This window comes from Fundulus heteroclitus, chromosome 21 (assembly GCF_011125445.2).
Source record: "Fundulus heteroclitus isolate FHET01 chromosome 21, MU-UCD_Fhet_4.1, whole genome shotgun sequence".
Taxonomy (NCBI): Eukaryota; Metazoa; Chordata; class Actinopteri; order Cyprinodontiformes; family Fundulidae; genus Fundulus; species Fundulus heteroclitus.
The window spans coordinates 260,001-274,166 of NC_046381.1; the positions used below are offsets into that span (position 1 = coordinate 260,001).

General features: G+C 39.1%; 1 protein-coding gene across 2 annotated transcripts in view; it reads right to left on the minus strand.

The window, feature by feature from the left end:
• The window catches only part of LOC105940135 (cadherin-20), a 143,366-nt gene that overhangs the window by 8,127 nt on the left and 121,073 nt on the right, over positions 1–14,166 (minus strand). For both annotated transcript variants that reach the window (XM_012882601.3, XM_036125064.1), the window contains exons 8-10: positions 6,782–6,918; positions 4,253–4,374; positions 545–662 (exon numbers count right to left, since the gene is read on the minus strand). In XM_012882601.3, the coding sequence (XP_012738055.2) occupies positions 545–662; positions 4,253–4,374; positions 6,782–6,918 (377 nt within the window). The remainder of the gene's footprint in view (positions 1–544; positions 663–4,252; positions 4,375–6,781; positions 6,919–14,166) is intronic.

Consider the following 14,166-nt stretch of genomic DNA (forward strand, 5'->3'; position numbering starts at 1 on the left):
AGCAGAGCTACCGGGACCACCGACCCGTCTAAGGCGCTCACGCTGCAGCTGATTAAAGAGCAGATTAGAAAATATATTAGTTTTTTTGCTATTTTATCACTGGAGGAATGGAATCTATAGAAGTAATTTCACACTGATTTTTGGCTGAAAACTAAAGCGAGTCACTCGTTTCCCTTATTACAGCACATTGTCAGAAACTAAACAGTAAAAAATGCTTTCAAGTTTCAGATTTTGAGCGCGCTCTTTATCCCAAGGCAAGAAGGGTGAATAAATTTGATTTAGCCTCATTAAATTCCAGTCTCCGGATAAATTGTTTTGGCAGCCGGGATAAATCATGTGAAGATTTAAACCACCTGGGATCAGGGAGCGGTAAAACTCTCTGACACACAGTGGAGATGTCTGACATGGATTCAGCGTAAATGTGAATATCTTCTGGAGTTCAGACAGAAAACCCAAACGGTGCTACATGCGTCCTCGCCGTTTGTCCTCCACTCACGGCGGCGGGGACAGTCGAATCAGCAGCAGGATGTTTCACATCATGTACCTTGGTTGTCTCTCAGCGTGAAGTTGGGGTTGTTGGCGGCCTCTGGAGCCAAGCTGTAGTAGAAGCGCTGCCCCCCCTGAGGTTCGTCTGGATCCACCGCCGTCACCGTCTGGATCAGCTGCAACACAGAGCCGCATGTCATCGTACTTCCTTCCTGTAGAAACTCTGATGTCATCGTACTTCCTTCCTGTAGGAACTCTGATGTCATCACAGTTCCTTCCTGTAGAAACTATGATGTCATCACAGTTCCTTCCTGTAAAAACTATGATGTCATCACATTTCCTTCCTGTAAAAACTATGATGTCATCACAGTTCCTTCCTGTAGAAACTATGATGTCATCACAGTTCCTTCCTGTAAAAACTATGATGTCATCACAGTTCCTTCCTGTAGAAACTATGATGTCATCACAGTTCCTTCCTGTAAAAACTATGATGTCATCACAGTTCCTTCCTGTAAAAACTATGATGTCATCACAGTTCCTTCCTGTAGAAACTCTGATGTCATCACAGTTCCTTCCTGTAGAAACTCTGATGTCATCACAGTTCCTTCCTGTAAAAACTCTGATGTCATCGTACTTCCTTCCTGTAGAAACTCTGATGTCATCGCAGTTCCTTTCTGTAGAAACTATGATGTCATCACAGTTCCTTCCTGTAAAAACTATGATGTCATCACAGTTCCTTCCTGTAGAAACTATAATGTCATCGTAGTTCCTTCCTGTAGAAACTCTGATGTCATCAGAGTTCCTTCCTGTAAAAACTCTGATGTCATCACAGTTCCTTCCTGTAGAAACTCTGATGTCATCACAGTTCCTTCCTGTAAAAACTATGATGTCATCACAGTTCCTTTCTGTAGAAACTATGATGTCATCACAGTTCCTTCCTGTAAAAACTATGATGTCATCACAGTTCCTTCCTGTAGAAACTATAATGTCATCGTAGTTCCTTCCTGTAGAAACTCTGATGTCATCAGAGTTCCTTCCTGTAAAAACTCTGATGTCATCACAGTTCCTTCCTGTAGAAACTCTGATGTCATCACAGTTCCTTCCTGTAAAAACTATGATGTCATCACAGTTCCTTCCTGTAAAAACTATGATGTCATCACAGTTCCTTCCTGTAAAAACTATGATGTCATCACAGTTCCTTCCTGTAAAAACTATGATGTCATCACAGTTCCTTCCGGTAGAAACTCTGATGTCATCGCAGTTCCTTCCTGTAGAAACTCTGATGTCATCACAGTTCCTTCCTGTAGAAACTCTGATGTCATCACAGTTCCTTCCTGTAAAAACTCTGATGTCATCGTACTTCCTTCCTGTAGAAACTCTGATGTCATCGCAGTTCCTTCCTGTAGAAACTATGATGTCATCACAGTTCCTTCCTGTAAAAACTATGATGTCATCACAGTTCCTTCCTGTAGAAACTATAATGTCATCGTAGTTCCTTCCTGTAGAAACTCTGATGTCATCAGAGTTCCTTCCTGTAAAAACTCTGATGTCATCACAGTTCCTTCCTGTAGAAACTATGATGTCATCACAGTTCCTTCCTGTAAAAACTCTGATGTCATCACAGTTCCTTCCTGTAAAAAACTATGATGTCATCGCAGTTCCTTCCTGTAGAAACTATGATGTCATCACAGTTCCTTCCTGTAGAAACTCTGATGTCATCACAGTTCCTTCCTGTAGAAACTATGATGTCATCACAGTTCCTTCCTGTAAAAACTCTGATGTCATCACAGTTCCTTCCTGTAAAAAACTATGATGTCATCGCAGTTCCTTCCTGTAGAAACTATGATGTCATCACAGTTCCTTCCTGTAGAAACTCTGATGTCATCGCAGTTCCTTCCTGTAGAAACTATGATGTCATCACAGTTCCTTCCTGTAAAAACTATGATGTCATCACAGTTCCTTCCTGTAGAAACTATAATGTCATTGTAGTTCCTTCCTGTAGAAACTCTGATGTCATCAGAGTTCCTTCCTGTAAAAACTCTGATGTCATCACAGTTCCTTCCTGTAGAAACTATGATGTCATCACAGTTCCTTCCTGTAAAAACTCTGATGTCATCACAGTTCCTTCCTGTAAAAAACTATGATGTCATCGCAGTTCCTTCCTGTAGAAACTATGATGTCATCACAGTTCCTTCCTGTAGAAACTCTGATGTCATTACAGTTCCTTCCTGTAGAAACTATGATGTCATCACAGTTCCTTCCTGTAGAAACTCTGATGTCATCGTACTTCCTTCCTGTAGAAACTCTGATAGTTTCTACAGGAAAGGAACTGTGATGACAAGGAAGGAACTGTGATGACATCAGAGTTTTTACAGGAAGGAACTGTGATGACATCAGAGTTTCTACAGGAAGGAACTGTGATGACATCAGAGTTTCTACAGGAAGGAACTGTGATGACATCAGAGTTTCTACAGGAAGGAACTGTGATGTAGAAACTATGACAGAGTTTCTACAGGATGTCATCACAGTTCCTTCCTGTAAAAACTATGATGTCATCACAGTTCCTTCCTGTAGAAACTATGATGTCATCACAGTTCCTTCCTGTAGAAACTCTGATGTCATCGCAGTTCCTTCCTGTAGAAACTATGATGTCATCACAGTTCCTTCCTGTTAAAACTCTGATGTCATCACAGTTCCTTCCTGTAGAAATTCCGATGTCATCACAGTTCCTTCCTGTTGAAACTCTGATGTCATCACAGTTCCTTCCTGTAGAAACTATGATGTCATCACAGTTCCTTCCTGTAGAAACTCTGATGTCATCATAGTTCCTCAGAACCAAAGAGCTTCACAGGATTTCACTGGATCATCACAATAATGTAGCGGCTAATGGTATCTGGCCAGCGCTTCATACACCTCAACTCCTTTCTTCTAAAACCTGAAGATCATCCATCCATCCATCCATCCATCCATCCATCCTTTAATCCATCCATCCATCCATCCATCCATCCATCCATCCATCCATCCATCCATCCATCCATCCATCCATCAATCAACCGTTCAATCCATCCATCCATCCATCCTTCAATCCACCCTTCAACCCTTCAATCCATCCATCCATCCTCTAATCCATCCATCCATCCATCCATCCATTCTTCTATCCATCCATCTACCCACCTGTCCTTTAATCCATCCATCCTTTAATCCTGGCATCCATCCATCCATCCATCCTTCAATCCATCCATCCATCCTTCAATCCATCCATCCATCCTTCAATCCATCCATCCATCCTTCAATCCATCCATCCATCCATCCATCCATCCATCCATCCATCCATCCATCCATCCATCCATCCATCCATCAATCCACCCTTCAATCCATCCATCCTCTAATCCATCCAATCATCCATCCATCCTCTAATCCATCCATCCAACCATCCATCCTCTAATCCATCCATCCATCCATTCTTCCATCCATCCATCTACCAACCCGTCCTTTAATCCATCCATCCTTTAATCCTTACATCCATCCTTCAATCCATCCATCCATCCATCCATCCATCCATCCATCCATCCATCCATCCATCCATCCATCCAGAGCCCATGTTTTCTGATTCTACCCTCCATGTTCTCTCTCTGCTGACCTCCAGTCAGCGTCAGATGCTGAGGCCTATTCCAGATGTTCCCCATGGAACCATCAGCAGAACTCTCCCTGGTCTGCATGTGGACCAGATTACCACCAAACCACGCCGTCTCTTCTCTCTCCGTACCTGTCCTGCTTTGGCGTTTTCACACACGAACGTCTCCAGGTAATGCTTCAGCGACGGAGGATTGTCGTTGACGTCCAGGACCCTGACAGCCACCGACACGCTAGCGATCTGCGTGGGGTTATCTGCAGAAACAAAAACACGAAGACGCTTTGAGATAACCGGAGAGACGGGCCACTTCTGGAAGACCCTGTTGAGCTCCCTGTTGGACTTGCTTAATCTTCCCTCATTTACTGCCAGCCTGCAGCACATTACAGCTTCTCGTGCTCCCATCACGATTCTATTACTCTTCATTACAGTCAGCCATTTGCATACCTTAACCAACTGTGTAATGGGCTATAAAAATACAATTAAAGGGCGGTAACTACTTTCTCAGGTTTCACCGCACGATCGATCAATCAGCAATGTGACTTTGATTCTGGAGGTCAGAGCTCCACGGGGTCTGATGGTGTCCACCTCAGAAGTGAGAGCTCCCCACACTCTTCAAATGTCAGCATTTCCTTCATTTACGGTGTTTTGTCATGAAGAAAATATGAAGAGCATGCATTGGTGCTGCTGATGCAGGTCGGGTTTTATAAAGGAGAATATGAACTATGGAAACAATCTATTAAATCAATGTTAAATGTGGCAGTTCCTACCTTTTCTGGTATCTATCTATCTATCTATCTATCTATCTATCTATCTATCTATCTATCTATCTATCTATCTATCTATCTATCTATCTATCTATCTATCTATCTATCTATTATTATAGATAGATAGATAGATAGATCTATCTATAATAATAGATAGATCTATCTATCTATTATTATAGATAGATCTATCTATAATAATAGATAGATCTATCTATAATAATAGATAGATATCTATTATTATAGATAGATAGATCTATCTATTATTATAGATAGATAGATAGATCTATCTATAATAATAGATAGATCTATCTATCTATTATTATAGATAGATCTATCTATAATAATAGATAGATCTATCTATCTATTATTATAGATAGATCTATCTATCTATAATAATAGATAGATAGATCTATCTATTATTATAGATAGATCTATCTATTATTATAGATAGATCTATCTATAATAATAGATAGATCTATCTATAATAATAGATAGATATTTATTATTATAGATAGATAGATCTATCTATTATTATAGATAGATCTATCTATTATTATAGATAGATCTATCTATAATAATAGATAGATCTATCTATAATAATAGATAGATAGATCGATCTATCTATCTATCTATAATAATATACATCTATCTATTATTATAGATAGATCTATCTATTATTATAGATTATCTATCTATCTATCTATCTATCTATCTATCTATCTATCTATCTATCTATCTATCTATCTATCTGTCTATCTGTCTGTCTGTCTGTCTGTCTATCTATAATAATATACATCTATCTATTATTATAGATAGATCTATCTATAATAATAGATCTATCTATCTATCTGTCTGTCTGTCTGTCTGTCTGTCTGTCTGTCTATAATAATAGATAGATAGATCTACCTATTATTATAGATAGATCTATCTATTATTATAGATAGATCTATCTATAATAATAGATAGATCTATCTATAATAATAGATAGATCTATCTATAATAATAGAATAATAGATAGATAGATCGATCTATCTATCTATCTATAATAATATACATCTATCTATTATTATAGATAGATCTATCTATTATTATAGATTATCTATCTATCTATCTATCTATCTATCTATCTATCTATCTATCTATCTATCTATCTATCTATCTATCTATCTATCTATCTATCTATCTATACACACACATATATATATATATATATAATTATTGTCCAGGTTGTGCTGATCTAGCACACCCAATCCTGATAAAATGCATGAAAGTTTGTGACAAATTGTGTAGAGTTCAATGGGAACGACTCATTTTGCAGCGTTCCTATTACAAACTATTCAAATTTAGCAAAATCCTTGGTATTAATCTATCTGGTTGTCAGATTTTATTGCATTTTATGGCAGAAAAAATGACGCAATTCTTGACAGTTAAAGCGAACCGGAGGAAGTCTGTGGCTGTTTTTATCTGATGACTTTTCTAAATCAATGCGCTCTCCCCTTTTTGTTCCGGCTCCTGTTAATTCCCGTTGCGTCTCCTTATTGTTTTCTCTCTCCTGCCACGCTCCGCCTCTCCATACCTTCCTGGTGCCCCTGCCCTCTTTTTGTCTCTGCCTCGCTCTCAATTAGCCGCCATGCCAGGAGTTATTTAATCAGCCGTTGATTCCATTACTGCCTCCTTTAAGGTGTGGAGAGCAAACAAACCGACAGGATGAAGGTGACCTGCTCTGCATCCTGACCTCCCGTCATGGAAGTTTGGGAACTTTTTACAAAGTCCTGCCATATAGGGGTGCAGTAGTAAAAGCTTGATGCCGTTTAGTTTCTACAGGTCTGTGCAATTTAAACAGTTTCTGCTGAGAACTGACTCACATATTTACATAATTAAGCCGTTTTCTACTCACTCATCTCCATGGCCAGGACCGTGATGTTGTGCCAGCCCACCTCCTCTCGGTCCAGCGAACGCACCGTCATCAGCGCCCCGGAAGTGATCTCGATGTAAAAGAATTTCTCGGGGTCGCTGCTCCTTTCGATGGAGTACCTGCAGAGAGGAGGAGACGCGTCAGCAGCCGCAGAGAGCGCACTTCTGACGGGGCGCCTGTAATCCCGCGCTCGTCAGGGGGACGCATGTGTGCGTTTGGGAGATAAGGGCGCCCGGGCTGGCAGCTCCCGGAGGCGCAGCGAGGAGGAGAGGCTCCCGATCGGAGGCTTAATCAGAGAAGCTGCTCCCTGTGCCAAGCAGACGGCAGGAAAACACAAACCTGCAGAGAGCCGCTTTGGCTCGGCTGCTGTCGCCGTGGGCCGGCGTCCAAGAAGAGCTCCTCTCAGAGAGGAGAGGAGAGGAGGATGCTGAGGACAGCTGAAGATGTGATGGAGATGAACTTCTGCTGAGGAGGATTTATTTTGGGCCTTTTTAAGAACATGCTTCATGGTTCTTCCTTATTACATCCCTACTGTACGGTGAATCATAAAATCAAGGGGGAAAAAAGTAATGAACAGGTCATGAACTGAACTTTCTGCAGGGTTTAGAGCACGGGTGTCAAACTCATTTTGGTTGAGGGGCCGCTGATCTCAAGAGGGCCATAAGTGTTGATTTTTCACTTTTACACAATATATTATGAATAACCTCAGCGTTTTTAAGAAAAGTATGTGCAATTTCAACAATACTTTTACTCAGTTAAACATTTACTTGTGCATTATGCATAAGAACTGATCACCGTAATTATATAATGTTGAAAAACATTTATTCACGTTTTTTTGGAACTTAAAAACACTCTCCTACATGACAAAATACATCAAACAGATAAAAATTAAGAAATGATTTAAAATCAATTTTCCACATCTGAAGCTCAGTGCTACCATCTGCTGATTAAAACACAGCGCCCCTCGTGGACAATATAGGAACTGCATATTTTCAATTAAACGAAGTACATGTTTTTTTCAATAATTGTTTTATCATTCTCTACCTTTTGTTTTTTTTCTTCTTGTTCTTCCTGTCCTCTTTTACTTTCTCATTGTAGTGTCCATATCATTTGAGATGTTCCCCGCATGAATCATAATAAAACTATTCACATTCATAAATCAAGCAGAGCACTATGGCAAAAGCAGTACTGTTCCACTTGTGAAAGTCAGATCTGATGAGCTCTTTTTGGCATTAAGACAACAATTCTTATTGACACATTGCCAGACAGGACACTGGAAACAAAAAAATTATTATTATTATTTTTTTTTAATAATGATAATGCATTTAGCCACAGGGCCGGACAAAATTGTTCGGCGGGCCGAATGTTAGACACCCCTGGTTTAGACGAATAAAAGAGCCTGTAGGGAAGATGCAGTTCCATCGGTTCCTTCAGTAAACACGGGTCAAAAGCCTTCAGGATGCATAATGTTAGGCAAACATTTCATTTTAGACTCTTGGCCACTGAAATCTAACTCAGCTGACCTATATCAACGGCCTAAAGAGATCAAATGCATCTCTCTCACCGGCCAAATATTGCATCATAGAAGTTCATTGCAGCTGAGATATTGTGCAGATACTGCACAATATACTGTGATCGTTGCAGTTCAGTCTGTTTTGCAGCACCATGTGAAACAAATCTTTTATTGCAGTAGTTTAATCACACAATGAAAATCCAACTTTTAATTGGAGTAAATCTACTGTGTGTAATAACAACAAATCCCATATAAATCTTTTTTTTTAACACCCCAGATGTGGGGTTCTGAGGGGTGCAGTGTTATGCCCCCGTCACACAATCGTTCATGCTGCTTTAGACTATATGATGATGTAGTTTAAGTAAATATCGCACCACCCTCCACCCCCTATGCATGTCATACTGATGCGTTTTTAAATCACCTGCCAGGCCTGACTGCCGTAGATCTGCTGGTTCCTGTATTTCTCTTTATGAGACTCATTTGTGGCACTTTGACGAAACCAACGGAGGTGCTACTGGTAGTAGGGCTGTACGATTTTACCAAAAATAAAAAAATTCCCATATATTTCAACCATGATGGCAACCTAATTTTGACTTTCCTCTGCAATAACCACAAGCAACAACAATTTTCTGCAGATAAAGAGGTTTGTAAACAAGAACTATTTTAAAAAAGAAAGTAAACTCTTCAGCAGTTCTCTTTTTTTTTCTTGCTGCCATTTTCTGCACTGCAAAAATAGACCTAAAAATAAGAATTTTGTTCCTGAAATTAAAGTATTGAGCAGATAAATAGGACTATTTGCTAGTGATGGGTCCGGCAACACCGATGCGTCGGCGCATGTGTCGGTCTCATAGAGCGAAACCCGTGTCGATGTGTGTATTGCTACGGAAAAGTCACGTGACCGATACAGCACCTGTTTCGAACTGACTGACGCGCCAAACAAGCTGCACGCGTGTGCATTCGCGCACAGCAGCGCGCACAGCAAAGCTTATGCTGCGCAGTAAAGAAAATCCAAGCTGAACTGTAAACAAAATAACGGTTAATAATGGTAAATTTTTAACTATTTTGCAACTCTGGTGTGATGGTGTTGTACCACAGTCTCGCTCTGTGAGCGCCAGGTGCTGATCGGAGCGCACCACTGATGGATGGGTTCTGCAACGCCTTTTTGGTTGGGCGGGTTGCGCTGTGCGTCTTTGTTCTGAGCGTCGTTTCAGAAAAAAACGGCTGATCTACACTGAGTAGAAAGTTGCTACTCTGAGTAGTTTTTCCTCCCTTTGTCATACTCAGCATGTCCGATTTCAGAACAGATGATATCAGTCAGGTAACTAAACACAGCGCCCGATCAACCATTTGTAAAAAATAAAAAAGCCAGTCCACAAGCATCCTCCTTCACATTATTTATTGACTGTATCTAAAAAAAATCAGATATATGTTTAATTCAAATGAAAATATAAAATAATACAATGCAACATACAATGATTTAAATTGTATTGTGTATACTTGGTCATCAAATCAGTGTCAGTTAACTCTGTCAACCAGGTTGCCTGTAGTGATTTTTAAGGTCCAGCAGGTGTCAGTATTCAGTGACACAGTATCGGCACAGTATCGGCACAGAGTTGCAATGTGTCGAAATATTTCATGACGCCTCATCGACCCATCACTACTATTTGCCAATGGAATAAGATCTTTGCACTTAAAATAGGAACAGTTCATCTCCATCACCTTATTTCAAGTGCAGTATATCTAATTATCTTATTTTAGGGGTAAAAATACTCATACCATTGGCAAATAATCTTATTTACCTGCTCAAATCAAGGGCAAATACATTAATTTCAAGAAAATTTTGCTTATTTTTAGTTCTCTTTTTGCAGTGTGACCCACGAACAACATGAATAAAATGAATAAAATGTTGTGAGTCCTCCTGAACCTGCGGGTCCCCCTGTGGCCACATTAACGACAGTTTTAGCCTCTGCTGTATGTGTGACCTGATTGGTGGGTTTCTCCGTCTAACCCAAGAGGCGCGTAGTGAGAAACAAACAAAGCTTTTTTTTTAATATTTCCGCCTGCGTTGTATCTGGCTGCTGCTTTTTTACAAGTGACGTTTTTATTATTGCTGTGTTGATTCAGTGCCCAGCTTTAATAAATACTCCCCACCCTTTATTTCTCCTGAGACGTCTGAAACGGCATTGAAAGAAGCCGTTTGTGGATGCGCTGACTTCTGATGGAGGTGGGAATGGAACATTTCATTTTCATCACATCTCCGACAAATAAAATGTTTCATACAAGCGTTAATGTTGGTCTTTGAGTGGTGGAAGCAGGAGAGCACGTGTGTGTGTGTGTTTGAGGATTGTTTAGCTGGCAGGAACAGTCATGACTGGCACATGCGCTGCTGGGGAGGGTCTCCCTCAAGGATCTCTATTAATATCGCTCATCCCTCGTCTTGAGGAAGGGGACATGATGCATGTGGGGAAAAAAGGAGTGAAAAACAGGGTTTCAAATGTATCTGCCAGCTGTGCTGCAGGCGGCAAATCACTGCAAGACGTGAGACGGAGACTGAAGGTCACCTGCTGCTTGTTGTTGGCCATCATCAGACTCAACCGTCTCCTCCTCCGGTCAGATTTTTAAAACCCGCTCACTAACCATCTATCAGTTTTTTTCCACCAAACTGATGTAAAGGGACCATGAGAAAAAACCTGGTTCACATGTGGTTGAATTAAGGGGATAGAAAATGTATAAAAATCAATATTTAATATAATAAATGAGATATAAATAGAATTTATTTTTAATTTCTATACAAATTTAAAGAATAACGGGGGGTTAAAACATACTAATAAGAAAAAAACACATATTAAAGAATAAAAGCATTTGTTTGAATATACAAAAAAACAATTAAAATGTTGAAATTGATCAGCTTAAATGGAAACTAATTTTGGGTTTTAAAGGTGCATAGCCACGTTTATGACTTTTTAAATTATTAAAAACGTCAGTAGCTCACTCTGGTTGCATACAAAGTTTTTCTGAAAGATTATCACGCCCTGCTGGTGCATTAGTTGTTATTTTATGCTTTGTGTTTTCTGAATTTGTTAGTAAATAAAGCCTTTCGTGTTAAGGGGATGGAAAATGTATAAAAAAAAATCAATATTTTAAATGAAATATAAATAGAATTTATTTTTAATTTCTATACAAATTTAAAGAATAAAGGGGGTTAAAAGCATAAATCATACATATATCTATATATAGCTGTTAGAGGACAAGTACTAGTAAGAAAAAAATACGTATTAAAGAATAAACGCATTTGTTTGAATATAAATGGAAACTAATTTTGGGTTTTAAAGGTGCATAGCCACGTTTATGACTTTTTAAATTATTTAAACGTCAGTAGCTCACTCTGGTTGCATACAAAGTTTTTCTGAAAGATTATCACGCCCTGCTGGTGCATTAGTTGTTATTTTAGTGTTTTATGCTTTGTTTTTTCTGAATTTGTTAGTAAATAAAGCCTTTCGTGTTAAGGGGATGGAAAATGTATAAAAAAAAATCAATATTTTAAATGAAATATAAATAGAATTTATTTTTAATTTCTATACAAATTTAAAGAATAAAGGGGGTTAAAAACATAAATCATACATGTATCTATATATAGCTGTTAGAGGATAAGTACTAGTAAGAAAAAAATACAAATTAAAGAATGAACGCATTTGTTTGAATATAAATGGAAACTAATTTTGGGTTTTAAAGGTGCATAGCCATGGTATTTGACTTTTTAAATTATTCAAACGTCAGTAGCTCACTCTGGTTGCATACAAAGTTTTTCTGAAAGATTATCATGCCCTGCTGGTGTATTAGTTGTTATTTTGGTGTATTATGCTTTGTTTTTTCAGAATTTGTTAGTAAATAAAGCCTTTCGTGTTTATTTACGATTTAAACGGAAGTACGTACTGAGCATGTGCAGCAGGGGTTAAAACAAGGAAGCAGCTAACGGCTATTAGCATCTCCAGGTGAAACAATGAAGAAAGGTCCAAGATCAAGTGAAAAAAAATGCAAAAGAAAAATATGATGGAGGAAAAAGACTGGAATATCACTGGGAATTCAGTCTGAACGTTGGTGTTCTCTGAAGCGGACACTAAACCTGCCAATTGATCAGACGCAGAGTTGACTGATGTGAGTAAATGTTCTGATATGAGGCTCTTAAAGTTGCTGTAGATTCTTTTATTTAATTAATAACGGTCTTCGATCACGCTGAGCTGCTGCTTTACTGTGAGGCATTGCAGAGGGTAAGGCTCAGTCCGTCATTATTTAATTTTGATTTATTAATTAAGCAAACCGGCATTATCATAGTTCTGCAGTACTGGCACTAGATGGCGCCATACCTGTTTATAGCTACTAAATGTGCCCGGTTCTGGGGCAATTTTTATCCACAAAAAGGACCATCAAAACACTATCAGGATGGAGGCTTTGTTTATATAACCTTATTTTATTATGATCAAACGGTGTTTGGTGTTAATTATATTTCAGCTTAGTTTACAGTAGATGAGCTGTAAACATGTAATGTGGCAATATACCTTTAAAGTTAATTTACTACCCTCCAAAGCTGCAGTAGGCAACTTTTGTAAAAATTAATTTTTTACATTCAGTTCAGTTCAATTTTATTTTATTTATATAGCGCCAATTCATTAAACATGTCATCTCGAGGCACTTTCCAAAGTTAAATTAAATCGGATTATACAGATTGGTCAAAAAAATTCCTATATAAGGGATTTTCTCTAAGATTCCATTTATTGAAACTGTCATTATGTCCTGAAAGTAAAATATGAGACAGAAAATCTGTGAAAACTCCTTTGGCTCCTCCCAGTGGCAGAATTACACCGCTCCCGGTCAGAAGCAACCAATCAGAGCCAGGAGGAATGTCTGGCTCTGTTTGGTTGTTGGCAGAGTCAACAGGTTTCATGTATGCGCTACTGTCATTCAATCTTTCTGGTGTATCACCTGCTCAGAAAACAAAGACGGCTAAACATTGTAGCAGCACGGTAGGCTCAGCTGTAGGGGAGGGGCTGTGGACGTGTGATAGTTCACATCTTCAGGCTACTGAACTACTGAGTTCTACTGTTCTCCAATTTATCAGGCTCCTCTCCTGTGGAACCAACTCCCAGTTTTGGTCCGTGAGGCAGACACCCCGTCTACTTTTAAGACTAATCTTAAAACTTTCCTTTTTGACAAAGCTTATAGTTAGAGTGGCTCATGTTACCCTGAGCTACCTCTATAGTTATGCTGCTATAGGCTTAGGTTGCTGGAGGACATCAGGATCTATTTTTCTCACTCTACTGAGTTCTACTGTTCTCCAATCTGCATTGCTTGTCGTTATTTCAGCTTTTAACTTTTTGTTCTTTCTCTTTTTTTTCTTCATAGAAGGTACACCTGGTCTGTTAACTGTGACATTATCCAGAGAAGACAGATCACTCGCTATTACCATCTAATGTAGAACAGATTACTAGATCAATGTGTGCTTCTGTGCTTCTTGTGTCTCTGCTCTGTCTTCTGTAACCCCCAGTGGGTCGAGGCAGATGACCGTTCATACTGAGCCCGGTTCTGCCGGAGGTTTTCCTTTCCGTTAATGGGGAGTTTTCCTTCCCACTGTCGCTTCATGCTTGCTTAGTATGAGGGATTGCTGCAAATCCATCAACAATGCAGGCGACTCTAAACTCTTTCAGGAGTGAATGCTGCTAGTCAAGACTTTGATGCAATCAACTGGGTTTCCCTATATAGGACATTTTTGACCAATCTGACCCAATCTGTATAATCTGATTGATTTTGATTTTGTAAAGAGCCTTGGAGATGACATGTTTCATGAATTGGCACTATA